Below are 20,328 nucleotides of genomic sequence, written 5' to 3' on the forward strand. Positions count from 1 at the left end.
ATGACTCCAAGATCCTTTTCTGCCTCTGCACTGATGAGAAGGGAGTTCCCCAGCCTGTAGGTCTGGTGCTGGTTCTTTCTCCCCAGGTGCATCACTTTGCACTTGTCAGTGTTGAAACCCATCCTGTTCTCATCCACCCACCCCTGTAACCTGTCTAGGTCCAATTTGCAGCCTATTCCTCCCTTCTAGCGTGCCCACTTCCTCCCACGTCTAAGTGTCACCTGCGAATTTGAAATAGTATTTTCCATGTTTTAAACTCCACACACTTTTTCCCATATCTGTATTTCAGACAGCTAGCCATCTTCATCTCCTCATCAGATTGACCCCATGAGCTGAACTATACCCAGAACTTCATTCACTAAAATCTCTAGCAGTTGTCTTTGTCCCTGCTTCTAAGCTGCCAACTATGACCTTGTGGAAGTTCTTAATTTATCCTTAGTTTTTGTTTATCCATCATTTCAAGTTGCTGGTAAAAAGCAGTTTTGCACTGGTACCTTCAAAAAACATTAAGGAAAAAAGTCAAATGTAACTACTAAATAGACTGTAAGCTCCCTGAGATTTGAACTGCATTTGCCACCCACGTTTATCAAGAATAGATCTTTAATCACAGAATGGTGTTGTCTCAGGTTAGGTTTTCACACTGAACCATGGGTTGTAAAAAACAAAACAAAACAAAAAAACCCCAAGCAAACAAACCAGGTAACTAAAAAAAATGCTTAGTTGGTCTCCCCCTTTGCTAATACATATAATTTCTATATCAGTCCTTTTGTCTCTAGGGGAGGAGAATATAGAGCAAAATTATTATGTTCTTAGCTTTAATTCGGCATGGGAGTCTTTTCAGAGACTTGTAAGGAGCAACTTTGAACTATCTGTATACGCATTCACTTCTTCCTCACTTTTATTTTTTTAAAATTCTCTAGATATTCTACCCTTTTTGATCCATATAATATTTAATTTTAAATGCCTGTAATTTTCTACCTCTTTATAGACCTACATTCATTGCTAGGTAGGATAACCCAAGTTAATTGAAATAACTGCCACTCTTTCTAGTTGTCTGGTTTTGTTTATTTCAACTTGTCAAATGGCTTTCCATCTTGGAGAAATAGGCTATGAAAATCCGTATTATTTAAGGAGAAAAATGTTAATACTGTAGTACAATAGGGGAAAAACCAGACTAAACGGTATTGTAGATAAAATACAGACCTTCTAATCTGACACCTACATAGTTGTTGATCAAATGCCGAGTTAACCACCAGAGGGCACTAACAGCTTCAGGTATGTAGTACACATTTTTAGGTAGTTTTCTTTTGTAATGAGTTTTGGGATACCTGCTTTACGCTAAGGAAATTCAGCTATTTAAACTACTGCTTTCTATTGTGTACTGTAAGTTTCTTCTAGTAAGGACTGGTGAGGGCATAAATACAAGACTAGTTATAATTTGTTTCCTTGTTTTAAAAATAAGGGCTCAAAAATGCAAATATTATTTCCATTGCAGTAATCTTGGAGTTGCTAGTTTATTCTGCAATGGATATGCTTCCTTGTGTTGATTGATTTGTGTAATTTGGCTGTGATTATTATTACTGTGAGAAGCAATTTATGGTAAGAAATCTGAATCGGAATGTGAAACACTGGAAAGTACTACCTCGTACAAAATGGGTCTTCAGGTTTACTTGACTCTCAGAAGTAGAACCTTCATTTTTAGAGTAGAGTTTCTGAGCTTGCATGGGCTTTGGCTTTTTTTCAACCTCTATCTGTACCTCTACAAGCTTTTCCTTTTGGTTGTATTTATTTTATTCCTTTTTTCATCTCCTTTCCTTTTATTTTTAACTCTGTCCTTAGTTTTTCTAAATTCAGCTTCTTTTCACTGAGTGTTTGCAGCATGGTTCGTCATTCTAATTTATCAGTTACTGAATATAAATTGTGTTCACAGTAGTGTTTTGCAAATCGAAGTCTTTCACTCCTTCAGAAGATACAACTGAGAGTGTGCTTCTGCATGGGAGCATGCTTGTGATAATTCTTGTGTGACGACTTCTACTTGCTAGAGGAGAAGTGAAAGTTTATCGGATGCAAACACTGCTTTTTCCCATAACCACAGTTGAATGTAAGCTTCTGATAAGTATTTTTTTAATCTTCAAAAAAACCCCAAAAGCTGTTTACCTTGGCTCCCACCTGACTCTTGATGCTTGTTGTCCCGTTCTCCCCACCCCATCCTATTAGGAGGTCATGTGCAGGTAACATCTTGTCTTCGGGCCTATAGTCATTCTAGATCTTCATTTAGACTAGAACAGTAATTGTCTGCTCTGGACTTTCTTCAAGAGCATTATATCTAACAACTACTTTGAACAGAAATTCTTTTTGCATAGCCTTAAATTATCATAGCAAAAAATGTTAGCTTAAAAAGAGGTCGCTTAAAATTGAGGCAGGTCAGGGATAACTATAATAAAACACTGAAAATGGGATTTCAGTTAAAGCTATATAAATTGGTCCAACCTTACAGCAGATGGAGATTTAGAAAAATAGCTACCTGATCCCATACTATTGTCTGCTGCAACTGTTAGCTGTGGATCACAGGAGGAGTGGCTATTCCCATTGTAGCCCTAAGCAAGGCCAGTAATTCACAAAATAACTGGTGAAGCTGCTAAGGGTATGTCGATTCTTCGCTGTAGAGATTTCTGAGCTAGCTTTAAAACTACATAGAAATAGCCTAGAAGTAAGGTGTGCTGGTATTAGCTCGTAACAAGCTGCTGCCTCGCTTAGACTGGTGTTGGTATTCAAACAAAATCCTTTTAAAATTAGCTAGGATATCTCTGCATTATCCTGCAGTCACAGTCTACACATGCCTGACATAGCAGTGACCACAGTATAATTCAGGTGAGCATCCTTGGAGGGAGTTGAGTAAAAAAACAGCACTGGCACTGATTTTTCACGAAGTAGTATCAGTTTTCATGCCTAAAGCCAGTTGCTAACTCACAGGCTTTCAGAAGAAAATTCTTGAATAGCAGGGAGCAATTCTATAATTGTCCATTATTGGTTTTCTTGCAGCTTGAAACCGTCAGATATTAGACTGAGTAGGCATCTCGACATGGCCGTTCTGCTTTGATATAGTCACGTAGGAACTCGGTTACTCTGTGGGTAGATGGCTTTATTCTATTTATTTCGCGATTGGGCAGGGCCTAATGCATTGTTTGAAAGTGTAGATTTTTTTAACACTAAAATGGGCTGGTTTAGCTCTGGTAATTTTTAGAAATCTGTCTATATCTGATTGTAAAAACATGTAGTTTCACTTGCTTAAGCATCTTACCTTGGTGGGTGAGAAATCGATATTACAAAGTGATGTATAGTCATGTTAAATTTACAGATGAAGTGGGTTTTTGTTGTTTTATGCTTTGAGGAAAGTAATCTTAATTGACATCCATCCAGGTCCCCATGGGCGATGTCCCCACCATAAAACTACCACTACAAGTGAAATTAATTGACATCTGTTACTGACAGTTTTTAACTGTAAAGCTTAGGATTAAGTGCAAGAACTGAGCTGCAGTACCTCCCTAGGGGTAGTGCTTTGATGGAAGGTGTAGGGCCTATTTGCAGTGCGCTGTGAAGAAGCTTCTGCCATGCCCTTGCTGCAGCCATTCAATGAATACATTAGAAACATTGGTCCGTGGGGGTTCCAGTCCCGTTGGGTTTACTAAAATGGAGATTGCCAGTTTTTGCTATTAGTGTCTTTAGGTCAAACTCCTTTTAATTCAAAAGCATGGTTTCAAGGTGTAAATGGCTCTGCTTTGTGGAGTAGTGTGAGCAGAATTTGGGCTGTAGGTGCTTAAAATGAAAACTAAAACATTTTAATTTTGCTCTGTTTGCACATTGCCAAAGTATACTTAGTGAAATTAGTGTGGTGTTGCTGGTTACATTTGGAGTTTCTGTGCTAACAGAAACTGTCGGTAGAATGTGTCCATTCTTAAAATTGGAATATATTTTTAAGTATAGATTGCAGATTATACCTATACGGGCATCTTTAACAAGACAGTTAATTACTTTGTGTTCACTCTTATTTATCTAAACATCTCTTTTCTTTTGTTTTTACTGTAGCAGTGTAAGACTGGAAACATCAAGGCTGAATGGACTTTAGCGTCAAAAGAAGTTCTCCGCTGTTAACACGAAAAATTAACCACATCAAAATGAAGCAGGTACCAGAGATCCTTGGAAATGCCAATGGGAAAACACAGAATTGTGAAGTGAATCGTGAGTGCTCTGTCTACTTGGGCAAAGCACAGCTTTCTGCCACTCTACAGGAAGGCGTCATGCAAAAATATAATGGCCATGACGCTCTCCCGTTTATTCCAGCTGATAAATTGAAAGATCTAACTTCTCGTGTGTTTAATGGGGAATCTGGGGCCCAAGATGCCAAGCTGCGCTTTGAGCCTCAAGAAATAAAAGGAGTTGGAACACCACCCAACACTACTCCTATCAAGAATGGCTCTCCAGAAATTAAGCTGAAAATCACTAAAACCTACATGAATGGAAAACCTTTATTTGAATCCTCCATTTGTGGAGACAATGGTGCAGAAGTGTCCCAGTCAGAAGAAAATGAACAAAAAACAGCAAACAAGGAGCGGAGAAATAGAAAAAGAAGCATAAAATATGACTCCTTACTTGAGCAGGGTCTTGTCGAAGCAGCATTAGTTTCAAAGACTTCAAGTCCCACTGAAAAAAAGGTACTATTTTTTAAAAATTCTTTCTACCATTAATTTAGTAAATTAATTAGATTTAACATTTGCTTGATTTCTTTATACTTAAATACTTTAAATAACATTTTCTTTTGAATAGGTCAGTAATGGAGATCTTTTCAACTGTCTCACCCTACTAAGTACCTTATCTAACACTCCATATATTGGAGATCAAAATTATTCTGTTTTCCCAACTTTGAAATAAATTGAACAATTTCAAAAGACAAATGGTCAGTACAAGTTCCATATCTTAGCTGAATAAATAAATTGCATAAATTATAACTAGCATGTCATATCTGGATATGCCTTCATAGATGTGACGCACTCTCTCTTACAGTTTCAATGCTTTTGTGAAATTTAATTGTTACCGTAGCATCAAATTTGTGTGTTTTGTTTTCATTATGTTTTTTTGATGTGGACAATGACATTTGCTTAACTATAGGTACGTATTGTTCTGCTTTCAGAAGTGAAAATGGGAAATACCACTTGAGCCCCATTTTCCTTTTTTAGTGCAGCTATTTAGGGAATTTTTGTTTTGTATTACTCCTATCACAACAAAGATCCTTGCAGTACAAGTTTTGTGTTACTCACAAGCTTTTCAATAACATTTAGAATGGCTATATGTAGAAACCTGGATTAATACTTATTAGTGGCATGACCAGCAGGTGGATGCAATTTTTTGTGAAAATTATGAAATTGTTAAATTTACCACGCATAAAAATGCTGAGTATTTAAATAGCTGAAGGATTATTAATGAACATTTTAAATAAAAAAGATTATTGCTGTCATGCTGTATTAAAACTGACTGTAAGTGATGTTTGAAGAAAACAGTATAAATATATTGGGTTTAAAACACGCAAAAACACAATATTTTGGAAGTTCATATCAATTTCACTAGTTTTGTAAGTGTCAGGAAAATCATCAGAAACTCTGTAATTCAGATACATACAGGATTGATGATAAACATTAATAAAAGAGCATTCTTAATTAAAAAGCCTCTCCAAATAACTTAACCATTATGTAAAGAAGTATAAAAAAAATAGGTAAATTACTAAGTTAAATGCAAATTCAGAACATTTTTAAATTATTACATTTCTCAAAAATGCTGAATTAAAATGATCTTGTGTAACATGAGAAGACAGCTTAACTAAGTGTATAATACAAGTTTTTGGAAAACTGATCTTCAAGTTGTGGCCTATAAACAGTGCGATCTGTTTTTCTTGTTATAGCAGAGTCTGCATTTGTTTATTATAGGGTTTACAGAAGCTTTTTTAACGACCATTTACTTTATATGTGTTGGCTTCTACACCTTATACAACAGTTGTAAACTGACCATTCCGTCCTGTCCTCTGCAGATCTGATTTCTGAAGTCCTCAAAATGTGAGTGGTAGGAAAACCAGAAAAACAAAACGGAAAATTGGAGCCTGAGCTAGAGATGTTAGGAACCTCATGCCAGACAATGCCTTAGCTCAGTGGTGCTCAGCTTGTAGCTGGTTGGATGAGTGGCATGGGCCCAGCCTCCAGGCTGGATTCTGTGGGTGGGATTTGATCTTTTGTGGGCTAGAGCCAGCAAGGGTTGGTGTGTTAGTGCAAACCAGTGCACTGGTTCTGCTCTGTGCTCGATTCAGCTGTGGCGTGACGTTACGCATTAGACTGACCCCACATAGCGAATCCGGTGTGACATGGCACGCAACTGGAAATATTACCCAATATTACTGAAGACTTCTGTTCAAATACTAACATTATGTGGTCCTCAGGGCTCCCCACAGGTCTGGTTCTGTGGCAGTGGATTGTGCTAGGAGCACAGGGTAGGGAGTGGAAAGCTGAGCAATAGGGCAGGCAATAGAAGGGGATTCAGTTGGCACTTGGAGAAGGTGTGGAGCTGAACTTGTGGCGCACCTGCCAAAAAGGTTGGCCCCCCCACTGGCTTAACAGATGTACACAAGGAAAACCAGTATCAAGATACTGTCTGATTGGATGTTAAAGACATTGTTAGCTAGCCAGCTTTCTAACTATAGCGATAACTTATAGCTGTTTTGGCAACCACACACTGGGAACCACTGACCTGAACCTGATTAATATAAATTTATTTCAATTTATTTCCATATTTGCTTTAAATTGCTATGATAGAGCTATAGTTTAATTAGTTATGCTGGTATTACACTTTGAACATGTAACATACTGCTGCATGAAAGAAGCCAGTTTACCAATAAGAAATTACTCTTCCCAGTATCACTCTGTTGGCCCACGCAAGTACAACTTCAAAATCTGTTTTTTGCAGTAATTACTTATTAACTAATATTAGAAAACACTATCAGACTGTCATGAATGCAAACAGGGCCAGATCGTCCATCTGCTGCAAATTGGTATAACTCCAGTGGAGCTGTGTTGATATATACCGGTTTCAGACTTGGTCCATATCATTTAACCTAAGTGTGTGTATTGTTGGCGTGCAGAGGCCAGATGGTAGTTGTATTTCAGTTTCTTGATGTGGCTGCCTTGGTAGTCCTTACTGTTATCAAGCCAAGAGTCTTAAACGCTTTGCAGGAGCAAACCATCCTGATGTGCAGGAAGACTAGCAAGTATGGCAGAAGACCAATTTGGCTTAGCAGGGAACTCTTCAGTAAACTAAATCACAAGAAAGAAGTGGAAACTTTGGCAAATAACTAGTGAGGATTATAAAAGCATTGCTCAGGCATTCAGGGATGAAATCATGAAGGCCAAAGCACAACTGGAGTTGCAGCTAGGAAGGGATGTGAAGGGGAACAAGAAAGGTTTCTACAAGTATGTCAGTAGCAAGAGGAGGATCAGGTAAAGTGTTGGGTCTCTTACTGAATGGGGGAGGCAGCCTTGTAACAGAGGATGCAGAAAAGGCTGAAGTGCTCAGTGCCTATTTTGCCTCCGTCTTCACAGGCAAGGTCAGCTCCCAGACTACTGCACCAGGCAGCACAGTTTGGGGAGGAGGTGAGTAGCCAACTGGTGAAAGAACAGGTTGGGGATTATTTAGAAAAGCTGGACATGCACAAGTCCATGGGGCTGGATGGGATGCCCTTGAGAGTGCTGAAGGAGTTGGCTGATGAGATTGCAGAGCCACCGGCCATCATTTTTTAAAACTAATGGCGATCAGGAGGGGTCCCAGATGACTGGAAAAGGCAAATATAGTGCCCATATTTAAGAGAGAGAAAAAAGAAGATCTAGAGAACTATAGATGAGGCAGGCTCACCTCAGTTCCTGGAAAAATCATGGAGCAGATCCTCAAGGAATCAATTTCTAAGCACTTGACGGAGAAGAAAGTGATTGGGAACATCCAGTGTGGATTCACCAAGGGCAAATCAGGCCTGACCAACCTGATTGCCTTCTGTGATAAGATGACTGGCTCGGTGGATTTGGTATACCTTGATTTTAGCAAGGCTTTTGATAAAGGCTTCTCCCACAACATTCTCCCAGGCAATGAATGAATGGACTGTAAGGTGGATGGACAACTGGCTGGAGCATGGGGCTCAGAGGGTACTAATCAGTGGCTTGATGTCTAGTTGGCAGCCGGTATCAAGTGGAGTGCCCCAGGGGTTGGTTCTGGGGCCTGTTTTGTTCAATGTCTTCATCAGTGACCTGGAAGATGTCACAGAGTGCATCCTCAACAAGTTTGCAGATGACACCAAGCTGGGCAGAGTATTAGATATGCTGGAGGGTAGGACTAGGATTCAGTGACCTAAAGGAAGTGGAGGATTGAGTCAAAAGGAATCTCATGAGATTCAACAAGGACAAGTGCAAAGTCCTGTACTTAGGCTGGAACCATCCCATGGGGCTGACTGGGCAGCAGCTCTGCAGAAAAGGACCTGGGGGTTACAGTGGACAATAAGCTGAATATGCACCAGCCGTGTGCCCTTGCCAAAAAGGCTAACGTCATCCTGGGTTGCCTTAGTAGGTGTGTTGTCAGTAGGTGCAGGGAAGTGAGTCTTCCCCTTTTCAGCACTGGTGAGGCCACATGTGCAGTACTTTGTGCAGTTTTAGGCCCCCCACTACAGAAAGGATGTAGACTGGTTGGAGTCCCACAGAGGGCAACAGAAATGGGGGGCTGGGGGACATGACTTATGAGGAGATGCTGACGGAACTGGGTCTGAGAGGGGACTTAATAGCAGCCTTCAACTACCTGAAGAGGGGTTCGAAAGTGGATGGAGCAGGATTCTTCTCAGTGCTGGCAGATGACAGAACAAGGAGCAATGGTCTCAAGTAGCAAGGAGAGTTTAAGTTAGATGTTAGGAAGAATTTTCTCACAAGGAGAGTAGTAAAACACTGGAACAGGTTACCCAGAGAGGTGGTGGAAGCTCCATCCTTGGAGGTTTTTAAGACTAGGCTAGACAAAGCTTTGGCTGGGATGATCTAGCTGGGGCTGGTCCTGCTTTGAGCAGGGGGTTGGACTAGATGTGACCTTCTGAGGTCTCTTCCAGGCCTAATTTTATATGATTCTGTTATCCCACTGGATTCTTTATTGAATTAAAATTTGTCTTTCAGGACCATCAGTTTTCTTCTGGTGGCCTCAAATAAAAACAGGTTCTCCCCCAAGTAATTATTAAGTGCCCTTTCCTTACTCTGAGACTATGAAACTACTTACATTTTTCAGGCTTTGAGCACGAAGTAGGCCTATTTACTATTTGTAGGAGGCTACCTAAATCACAGTGGAAGTATGATGTGCAGTGGCTCTTAATCTTAACCTTGCTCTTTCTGCCGTGCACTCCCCTCCCTGCCTGTCCCCACCACTCATTGGTGGAGGGGTCCTGTGATCCTGCTGATCAGCCAGAGGCAAAAATCTGAGTTCTAAATATGCCACAGTTTTTGCCTCCTGCCACTGACTGGCCAAGGTGCCCCCAGAGCCCCAGTGCTACTTGCTGATCAGCTGGGAGTCAAAAACCATGGTATATTTAATATCACTGTTTTTACCTTCCAGCTGATCAGGAGCAAGTAGTGGGGCCGCTGATTCAGTGGTGAGGTGGGGTGTATGGCAAAAAGGAAGATGTAAAGGAGCCTCTGTGTGGCGCACTTCTGCCACAATTTAGGCAGGTCCCTAACTATATGACTTCAGCATTAAGTCAGCAAGAGGTAGGAATTGAAACAAGGATTAGGTAAGAAGTTAGTATTAAAATGAATCATTACAGCAGTGGAATAGCCAAGCTGACTGTCAAGACTCGTAGGAACTGCCAAACTTCGAAAGTCATTCCTTTAGTGAAACAGATTTTTTGTTGTTGTTTTTTAGTGGGATGAGCCATACTTGGAACTTATTTGTCGGAAATTTTGGGACATAAGTAAAACTGATACATGTGTAGTCCTCAGTTGCCTCCTGTTCTGTCACAAGAGTTTACCTAATTCTTTGGAGTATGCCCCAGTCTGTGCAGTGGTACTAAGCAAGGAGTGTTCTTGAGTGGTCTCTGCTACTGCCCACATGGAACCTGTTTGATACCTGGCGTCAGTGTCGAAATATTACCCAATGCTGAAGACATCTGCTCAAATACTAACAAGCTCTGTTCTGACAAAGGTCGGTACAGACTTTTCCAGTACTGCTTGCCTCAAAAGTAATGCTAATGATAGTGATGGTTTCTGCACCAGACATTGTACAATGAGGTAGATCTAGAGGTGTTAGCCTTCCTGGTGCTCCTGTCATGAACATTTTCCTAGTAGTACCAACTGCAGATATTTGGAACTATAATGCCAAAATAATTTTTTAGATTGGGTCATTGGAGCCCTAATTCAGTATCTCTATTGAAGGTGGAATATTGACTCTTTTTCAGCAACAGATAAAAGTAGAAGAGGTTCACTTCATGCAGAGATTTCTATCATGTCATCCATATGCATGCAGTAAAGAATCCAAGGCTTGTGGTTGTATAACAAATACAAAGCATATAGCTAGAGACCATCTCTTCCCTTAGCTCTTGTATGCAGTTCTTATTCTTGACAAGACTGGGTACCCCAAGGTGTCCACGAGGCTGGAAACTAGCTTTCTTGCCTCCTGCAACTACATCTTGTTCTCTGATACAGTCCATTAGGTCCAGCCGTAGCTACCCCAAAGGCAGTTGCTGGCTCTCAGCAAGTGTAAGTCACCGGAGAAGCCTGTTGACTACCCGAACATGCGCCCACTGCTATCTCATCATCTTCATCCAATGAAACTTTGGTCTGTTCCTCTTTTTTGCTTTTTGACTGCCTCCTTCACTGAGTGGTAGAAATTTCAGAACTCCAGTCAAGATGGTATTAGGGAAGTCCTACCATTGTTAGAAAGTGTGTGTCTCTTTGCTGGACAGAGTGATAATTGAGGTGCTACTAGAACTTACATACCTCCTATGACTCACCCTTTTTGCATATAACAGGTCCCAAATAAAATATGCACCTTGTTTCAGAAATGCAGAATAAAGAAAAAGATCTTTCTTGGAAAATGTAAGGAGCAGCTTTTTCAGTATGCCGGGGAAGAGAGTCCATAGCCTGAAGCTAGGGAGCTCCACATGCAATACTGCAGCATTTTCTCTCTTCACTTGCAGTTACTATATTTCACTGTTTATAATGCCACACCCCAATTTTTGGCAGCTTGATTTTGGAAAAAAAGGTGTGTGGTGTATGTAAGAGAATGTAGTAGAACAGGGTGTTGCACTGTGGGCCTGTAGTCCAGACCTTTGTCAGAGGACTCATCCAAGACCCAGAGATCCTGGACCAGCCCAGTGTGCTGCATGCACCATGTGCTGGGCCTGGCCGTGTACACTGCGCAAGGCTGGAGCCAGTTGGGCACATGCTGCATGGGGTGCCTGCACTAGATCAGCCCTCTGTGCTGGACTTCAGGCCAGTTCAGCTCTGGGTCTGGCACATGTCCTGCATGGAGTATGTGCCCCGGACTGGCCCTTTGCATTGCATAGGGTTGGGGTCAGCTTATGTGGTGCACAGCATCAGAGCTAGGGCATGCATTGCACACACCACATAGGTCCTATCTGGGAGCATGCTGGCTTGGGTGCACGGGGCTGATTTTTGGGCATGATCCAGCCCACAGCCCGGTGCCACGCTCTTCCTCCGGCCCTCTGGGCCAGATCAGTTTGATACCCCTGCAGTTGGTAACTTGTGAAATGTATATAAGGCAGACAAAAGAAACGTTCATTCTCTGGGATGAACTTACCCCACACTTGGATCTCTTGTAAGCCTCTCAGTTAAGTTTTATGATGACTCTTAAAGAAAAGACACATGCTTTAATTTTTTTTTTTCAAAATGAAAAGCTAGTGCTTTACTAGCCTGCATTTTAGGTTTGGTGATTACCAGGAATTCCTTTATTGCATACAAGCATGATTACATATATAGAAAAAAATTAGGTGTGAAGCCTTTTGCCTTACTGCAAGAGCTGTAGGAGGAATTAAAATCTCTATTGAGAGAGGGTCAGTTAATAGAGTGAGCTATATAGACACTGCTTTATGCAATAGATATGGCCAAGTCAGATGATGAAAATGCATAATGGTTCTGATCCTTAGGGGTTTCCCAAAGAAGCAGACACCTCTAGAGGATCTTCTTTTTGAGGCTTGTGAGCCATTCAGTAATAACACAGATAAGTTGTTACTCTTCAAAGGATTCCTGAGCTATTTCTAAATTTCTGAGTGTTTATACATCACTGCTATAAAGGAAACCTATCCAAAGCAGTCTCTTACCTTTTTGGATAATCCATACCAAGGGTGTCAGAACTTCAAAGGCAGAAAGTGATTGTGTAGATTTTCCTGTTCTTCAGCTACAAGGCACAACTAGCCTATCCTGAGAGACGCTTTGATGTTTTATTCAACAACTGCTTAAAACCAGACCTCTAGACTATATCTATCACTATTTTGGGGACTGTTGACTTCTCAAGATACTTGAAACTAATATTACTTTGACTTGGATCCTGGAAATTGTCATGAGTAGGTATCTGATCCAGTTTGGGGTTTACCAGTACTTGTTATGGATCACCCTCATCAAAGGCTGTTAGAACAGGATGTTGAGTCTCTTGACTCTGGGAACATCAGGAGTGCCCCTTTGTTACAGTGAAAAAGGTCTTTAGTTGTCACTTTTTAATTGGTTCAGTCTAGTGACCCTTGCCTTAATAATCTAATCTCTAGATCCTTGGGACTAGTTCATTATTGTTCTTGATGCTTATTTCACCCAAACACTGAGAAATACCAGAGGTTTCTACTGGGAACTTTTGCTTTTTGCATTTTCAGCACAGGACCCTGAGAATTTTCATGAAATGCCTTGTAGTCTGGTGTACTCCTTGCATCTTTTAAATACAAATTTACCCTTACCTTGATTGATTTTTTTACAAGGGAACTCAACAGACAAAAATGTTCAGGATATTCCACAACTGGCCACTTTGGGACTCAAGATCAGTGAAGACAAGTCATCCTTGGTGCTTATCCAAAAAAGTGTTTGTAGGAACATATGTAAACTCAGCAGCAAAAGCACAGGACCTTTTTTACATAGTACTCTGAAAATTTCACCTTCACAGCATGTAAATGGACTTGAAATTGCTTACCTAGAAAGTATCATTTCCTTGATGTGCCAGTTCACATTCCTCCAGATAACATAAAATAATTAAATTGCATCCAATCGGGTGCATCAGTTTTCTCAAGGGCAGTAGTGAGAGGTTCTTCCAGTCTCCCCTGGAGAATATCTCTGAACCAGTGTCGATCTCAAGATTTGTACTCATGAGAAGAAAGATAACTTCATGTACTGCTCTCAACTCAAATTGTTCATTAGGTTTGTGTAATATTTTTTTGATCCCAGGTAAAATGATGCAGGTGATGCTAGCTGGTGAGAGTTGACACCATGAAGTAGAAATGAAAACTTTCTGCTTCTGGGAAGGCCTGAGTCTGGGATTTTTTCTGCTTTCATCATTCTTTGAACCCCAGTTCTGAGATGTTCAGGCCCACTGAACCCTCCCATACCAAATATATTATAGAAATTTAGGAGTTTGCAGTAACAATCCTGATCATACTAGATTAGCCCAGACAACTCTGGTTCCTGGTCTTCATGGGATTTTATATTCATCTCTAAGTAACGATGTTTCTGAACAATAGGAGCATCTTCCACCCAAATCCAATCTCCATTTCCATAGCATGGAGTGTCCTCCAGTGGGGTGCTTGCCTGGACTACTGTGGCCTTGTTTGGTTTCTGTCGGTATTCCTTTGATGCTTTGAACTCTTGGCATCATGTTCCTTACCAATGTCTTCTGGTAGCATTCTTACTAGTGGTCACACAAGATTGTAGGTTAGCATACAATGGTAGGCTGTCTAAATACTTTTCATGGAGAGAAGCCTACACTTAAGATAAAATATTAGATGATGCCTATGGTGGATGACTTCTGCCTAATCCGGATTATTATCTATCAGTGTTCTTCCTTAATCTCATTCCAGCCAAAACAAGATGAAGTTTTCACTCATCGAGGTACATGGGACCATCTTCTTGTACCTACAGTACCCAGACTAATTCAGGGTTTTACTTCTTCTGTGTTTTCTTGTTTGTTATGGGGAGAGAGGTTGATGCTAGGAACCCTGAACCCTTTTATTTACAATGATACTGGAAGTGCATCTTGGACTATATTAAGATACGCAGTCAGCTAGGTAGTGTAGATTCACCTTTTCCACTTGAGTCTATGTAGCTTTTTAGAATCATCCTCATTATGTTAATATGTAAAATATATATTGGAGATCCATAAATATTACCTGCAAAACACCATTTCCTGGGGAAGGCATCAAGATCAGATGCATTTTGGAATGTGCTCTTTGTCAGGATCTGGCTTCCTGGTTGAACAAATATAGAATCATAGGAAGTTAGGGTGGGGAGGGACCGCAGGAGGTCATCTAGTCCAACCCTTTGGTCAAAGCAGAACCATCCCCAACTAGATCATTTTAGCTAAAGCTTTGTCTAGCTGGGTTTTGAAAACCTCCAAGGATGGAGATTCCACCGCCTCTCTGGGTACCTTGTTCCAGTGTTTTACTAAACTTTTAGTGAAAAATTCTTCCTGATAACTAACCTAAACTTCCCTTGCTGCAACTTGAGATCATTGCTCCTTGTTCTGTCACCTGCCACCACGGAGAACGGTCTAGCTCCATCCTTTTTCAAATCCCCCTTCATTTAGTTGAAGGCTGCTTGTGAAGGAGTGAGAGAGAGTGAACAGAAGCCCACAGGTGTCTTACATGCTGGGCAGGGGAGGTCAGGAGAAGAAAAACAGCTTGCAGCAACAGACGGAGAAAGTGAAAACACGCAACACTCACAACGTGGAGACCGGAAGGGAAGAGCAACACCCACCACACTTCTGGAGCACCATCTTACTCAGGATTGGAGGAGGAAGGCTCCCCAGAGGTATTTCTGGCCCTTGAGAGGAGTCAGTTTACCGCAGGCTGCGAGGAGAGATTCTCCAAGGAACGGAGATGAGGCCAACTGGTCTGTAGTTCCTTGGATTGTCCTTTTTTCTCTTTCTTAACTATGTTTGCCCTTTCCAACCATCCAGAACCTCTCCTGGTTGCCATGAGCTTTCAAAGATGATGGCCAGTTCTTCTGCAGTCACATCAGCCAACTCCCTCAGCACCCTTGGATACATCCTGTCTGGCTCCATGGACTTGTACACATCCAGCTTTTTTAAACAGTCCCTAACCTGTTCTTTTACCACTGAGGGATTTTCCCCTTCTCTCCAAACTGTGCAGCCCAGTGCTATAGTCTGGGAGCTGACCTTGCCTGTGAAGACTGAGACAAAAAGCCTTCGAGTACTTCAGCCTTTTCTGCATCCTCTGTCACAAGGTTGCCTCCCTGATTCAGTAAGGAACCCACAGTTTCTCTCATCCTCCTTTTGCTACCAACATATTTCTTGTTCCCCTTCACATCTCTTGCTAGTTTCAACTCCAGTTGCAGTTTGGCTTTCCTGACTTTATCCCTGCATGCCTGAGCAATGCTCTTATACTACTCCCTAGTTGTCTGTCCAAGTTTCCACTTCTTAAAAGCTTCCTTTTTGTGATTTAGTTTACTGAAGAGTTCCCTGCGAAGCCAAGCTGGTCTTCTGCCATACTTGCTAGTCTTCCTGTGCATCGGGATGGTTTGTTCCTGCATTCTCAATAAGGCTTCTTTGAAGTGCAGCCAGCTTTCCTGGACTCCTCTCCCCATCAGTCTGGCTTCCCAGGGGATCCTGTATATGAGTTCCCTGAGGGAGTCAAAGTCTGCTTTTCTGAAGTCCAGAGTCCTTACTCTGCTGCTCTCCATCCTTCCTTTCCTCAGGATCCTGAACTTGGTCATCTTGTCACTGCTGCCCAGGTTTCCATCCACTACTACATTCCCCACCAATTCTTCCCTGTTTGTGGGCGGCAGCAGGTCAAGGAGAGCACGGCTCCTAGTTGGCCATTTCAGTCCTTGCACCAGGAAGTTGTCCCCAGTACTCTACAAAATCTTCCTGGATTGCCTGCATGCTGCTGTATCGCTTTCCTAGCAGATGTCTGGGCGATTGAAGTCCCCCATGAGAACCAAGGCCTGTGATCAGGAAATATCAGCTAGCTGTTTGAAGAAAGCCTCATCCACCACTTTCTCCTGGTCTGGTAGTCTATAGCAGACCCCTGCCACAACATCACCATTGTTGCTTTCCCCTCTGACCCTAACCCAGAGAGTCTCAACAGGCCTTTCTCTAGTTTCATACTGGAGCTCTGAGCAATCGTATGGCTCTTATATAAAGAGCAACTCTTCCTCCTCTTCTCTCTTGCCTGTCCTTCCTGCACAGTTTGTACCCATCCATGACAGTGCCGCAGTCATGCAAGCTCTCACCACATCTCTGTTATTCTGATCACGTCTTAGTTCTGTGACTGTGCGAGGACTTCCAGTTTTTCCTGCTTGTTTCCCAGGCTCGGTGCATTCATGTACAGACACCCGAGGTAACTAGTTGATTGCCCTGATTTCTCAGGAAGTATGAGAGCACCTCCTCTGTTGCCCCTTCCTACTTGCTCTTCCTCCAGGTCTCCCACTTTCCTACTTAACCTCAGGGCTTTGTTCTCCGTCCTCTGGCGAACCTAGTTTAAAGTCCTCCTTTTTATAGTTTTAAAATCATAATGTTCTGTACTTTTTTTGTAGGAAATGTTATGTTCTCTTTTTTTTACGCTAATTTCTGTATTGTCTGAGTGCACATTTTTGGAATATATTGCAGTGGGAGGGTATTTTGATCGCATACTTTCTTAAGAGATACCGTATGCTTTCTGCTGCGCAAAGCGTAAAATAGTGTTGCTGAACTTTTTCAAATGGCATACACTGCAGCTCATAATTTAGCAGACTAAAGAAATGGAAAGACAAAACTCAAGTGAGTCTAGCTGTACGAAAATGGTTTCCATATTTGGAGGAGAAGAACTTTTAATTTCTGTTTGAAATCTATGATGGAAATGTTCCATATTTTAGATTTAACAGGTTGTATCTGTAACCAGTCAAATTTAGCCTAGACTTTTCTGTTCAAACCTTATTTCTAGACTGATGAAAAAGAATTGTATTCCTGCAGACACGCAGTATTGCCATGGTTTCCAAGATACCTGCTCCTGAAGAATTTGTGCAGTCGTCTTTGGCTGATTTTTTGAATAGGCAGAACTATGTTCTAAATATAGAAGCCGTTAGTCAAATTCTATGTAATTATTTGGAAACGAAATATTGAGAAGCAGGGAGGGGAGAACCGAAACCCCCCCTGAAATGCAGACAAATATGTTAGAATTTGGCAGCTGTTTAAGTCCAGATTTGAGTAGTGTTCTGCTTTTCAATGCCTTATCTGTATTGTAATTTTGTACCCAAACACAGATTGGCTTCCACTTGCATCTCTCCTCTTTTCCTCCTGTTGTACAAAGAAATCAAGTCTTGTATAAGTGCAGTACCTTGACCTACTAAGAATCAGGTGGTAAAGCGTCTCAGTCATAGCAGGTATACTCAAACCCTGTTCCTTAATGCTTTTTTGACTTCTCTTTTGGAAGCAAGGATCCTTATCTCTGCCCTTGTTTACTTCTCATTGCCTAGTCCCTTCTCACATTCCTTCTCTTTCGTCTTTTGATGAGCAAAACTTGAAGAAGACCCTTTAATATAACTGCATTAAAATTGCAAATGTTGGTTGCTGCTTGTAGTTCAGTATCATCTTTACATAACAGGAATCTCTCTTTGGGCACTTCTGTATTTCCAGTCCACATAACCTGGCTTCTTTTTTTGGAGTTAGGGTATCAGGTGTCTTCAGAAGCTATGGTGTAGCTTTTGCTGAACTTGATGAATTGGCTTTTTTGTAGTCTTGCAGCACTGTGTGCGCAAATGTTTCCTTACTCTACTTCCTCCCAACCTTCCTGTTCCATAATGAAGATCAGGGATCAGGTTTCTTCTTTTAAGCTTCATTCAACCACAGTCATTTCTGGTGGTCACACTCCCTATTTATTCAGCAGAGAATTTCATTTTTTTCCATCAAGCCGCTAGTTAAGCATCCTCCATCACCTTATCTTCAGTAGTATCTCTTTCTGCTCTGCACTGCTTTTTCTTTTTTCAGCAATCTTGTGTGTTTGCCAAAAAAGGAGTCTGTTAAGTTACTGAATTTTTCTGGCTTGGGTTGCACCATTATGAAGACCCCTTTCCATATCTGTTTGATGCATAAAGGCTTGTAGAGCGAACCTGCTGCCAGTCATTTTCATTATACTTCCTTTGTGCATACAAACTAGGCAAGACTAAGTTTCTAAATTGTTGTGCAGATAGTGTTGGGTTCTGCTTCTTTTCTTTCCCATCTATACAGATTTTTCAGTTTTATAAAAACTGTAACTGTATTTTTACAGTTCTGTAGATTTTTATGATCAGAAAGGACAATTAGTCTAATGCACCTGCATACCATTGTCTCTGAAATGCCACCCAGTAATTCCTGCAACAAACTTATAATTTAGTTGATATATAGTAGGGATGGGCAAAATACAGCCCACAGGCCAGATCTGGCCCACCAACAAATTGAATCTGGCCCATGGATGGATGGCTGCCAACTCATGGGATGTGGCCTGTGGGCAGCCAGTGACTGGTTGCTATATGGTGTTGGGTGAGCCAGGCTACTTCTGCCCTTGATGTGGTGGCATCAGCTGTGGACCTGGGCAGGGCTTCTTCCATAGAGGGCGAGCAGTATGGTCGACTGGATGATGTGGGCTGATGATGCTGCCCACCCAGCGTGGTGAAATCTCCTGCCCAGGGCTCTGACCTAGAATCTGCCAGCAGCATTAGCCGTGGACCTAGGCAGGAGGTGCTGCCGTGCTGGGCCAGGAGACAGCATCTTTCTCTGTTTCTCTCCCCCTCCCTTCCTTTCTCTCCAAAACCTGACCAAAGCTGTAGCTTGCCAAGAGCCCCAATGCTCAGCTGTGGACCCGGGCAGGAGCTTCTGTGGTGCCCAGTGGGTGTCAGCATTAGCTATGACACTGCTGGCAGGTTTCATGTTGGGGCTCTGGATTCTGCTGGCTGTGTCCACAGCTGAGGCTGTCAGTCACCTGGTGCACCAGCAGCTCCTGCCTGGGTCCACAGCTGAGCACTGTGGGGAGCTACAGCTTCTGCAGGGTTTTGGAGGAAGGAAGGGAAGGGGAGGGGAGGAGAGAGCACAGACAGAAGAAAAGAGGAAAGTGAAGAGAGAGGGAGACAGAGATGGATGTGGCCCTTGACAGGTCCCCAGAACTCATTAGGTGGCCCTCCAGCTGCAATAATTCCCCACCCCTGATATATAGCATGTATTTCAGAAGAATATCCAGTTTTGATTTAGAGGTTGTCTGTGCAGCTGCTTGATGGGTCCTGGGAAGGATGAGACCCTCCCCTCCTGGGCGTCCGGAGGCACTCTCTAGACCTGAAAGTTCACTAGTAGGGCTGGGCTCTTCCGTGCTTGTCCCTAGTGCCTGCTGTTAGGCCTGTCAGTAGCTGAGGATTGAAGACTGAGCTCTGAAGGCGAGTCCTGAGCAGCCTTTCTGATGAGTCCATAGGCAAGGCAAGAGTGAAGTTCAAGTGGCGGGGAGCACTTGGTTGACGCTACCTTTGCCATGCGATTCTATTGCTGGGATGCAGACAAACTTTTCAAGACCCCAAAGAATCTCTCGCATGGGCAGTCTATAAATTACTTGTCTTTTAATTCTGCTTGAGTACATAACCTCTTAAATACAGATCCTGCCTTGTTTTTGTCCCATCCTCTTGCTTTCGCATGCTTTTCCTATATATTGATGCAATAGCATATTCCCATGTTATACCATCTTGTTGGAATTGTGGGTCTCTCCTTCTATTTCAATTTACTTTAAGTAGGCTGGCTTGAATTAATTAAATGCAATTTAAATCACCACAAAAAAGCCTTTAGTTTATCAATTTTAATCAACTTTTCCCTTTGCCCCTTTCTTCAGAAAATAATTTTAGTACACTTTAACTGGTTGATATATAGAAGTAGATTTACAAGTAAATGGAGTCCTTACACTGAATTTAGAATTTGTTACCTAGGAGGATATACGATAATTATATACATTTATTTAAGCAAGTATAGACTTTTAATATTTTCAGATTGGATTAGTTTTACATCTTAGTGTGTTAGGAAATGGTAACCGCTTATTTACTAGATAATTAATGT

At 41.8% G+C, this 20,328-nt stretch overlaps 1 protein-coding gene and 1 long non-coding RNA gene across 5 annotated transcripts in view; both read left to right on the forward strand.

The window, feature by feature from the left end:
• The window catches only part of NSD2 (nuclear receptor binding SET domain protein 2), a 112,135-nt gene that overhangs the window by 14,814 nt on the left and 76,993 nt on the right, over positions 1-20,328 (forward strand). For all 4 annotated transcript variants that reach the window (XR_002104255.1, XM_019552724.1, XM_019552726.1 and 1 more), the window contains exon 2: positions 4,087-4,712. Coding sequence is in view for 3 of the 4 variants with exons in the window: in XM_019552724.1 (XP_019408269.1) it covers positions 4,116-4,712 (597 nt within the window). In the remaining variant the exon portion in view is untranslated. The remainder of the gene's footprint in view (positions 1-4,086; positions 4,713-20,328) is intronic.
• Positions 10,948-16,611, forward strand: LOC109321980. The gene is made up of 3 exons (XR_002104257.1): positions 10,948-10,961; positions 12,089-12,092; positions 16,511-16,611. It is a non-coding gene; the product is annotated as an uncharacterized LOC109321980 (long non-coding RNA).

This window comes from Crocodylus porosus, unplaced genomic scaffold, assembly GCF_001723895.1.
Source record: "Crocodylus porosus isolate Cpor-Errol unplaced genomic scaffold, CroPor_comp1, whole genome shotgun sequence".
NCBI lineage: Eukaryota > Metazoa > Chordata > Crocodylia > Crocodylidae > Crocodylus > Crocodylus porosus.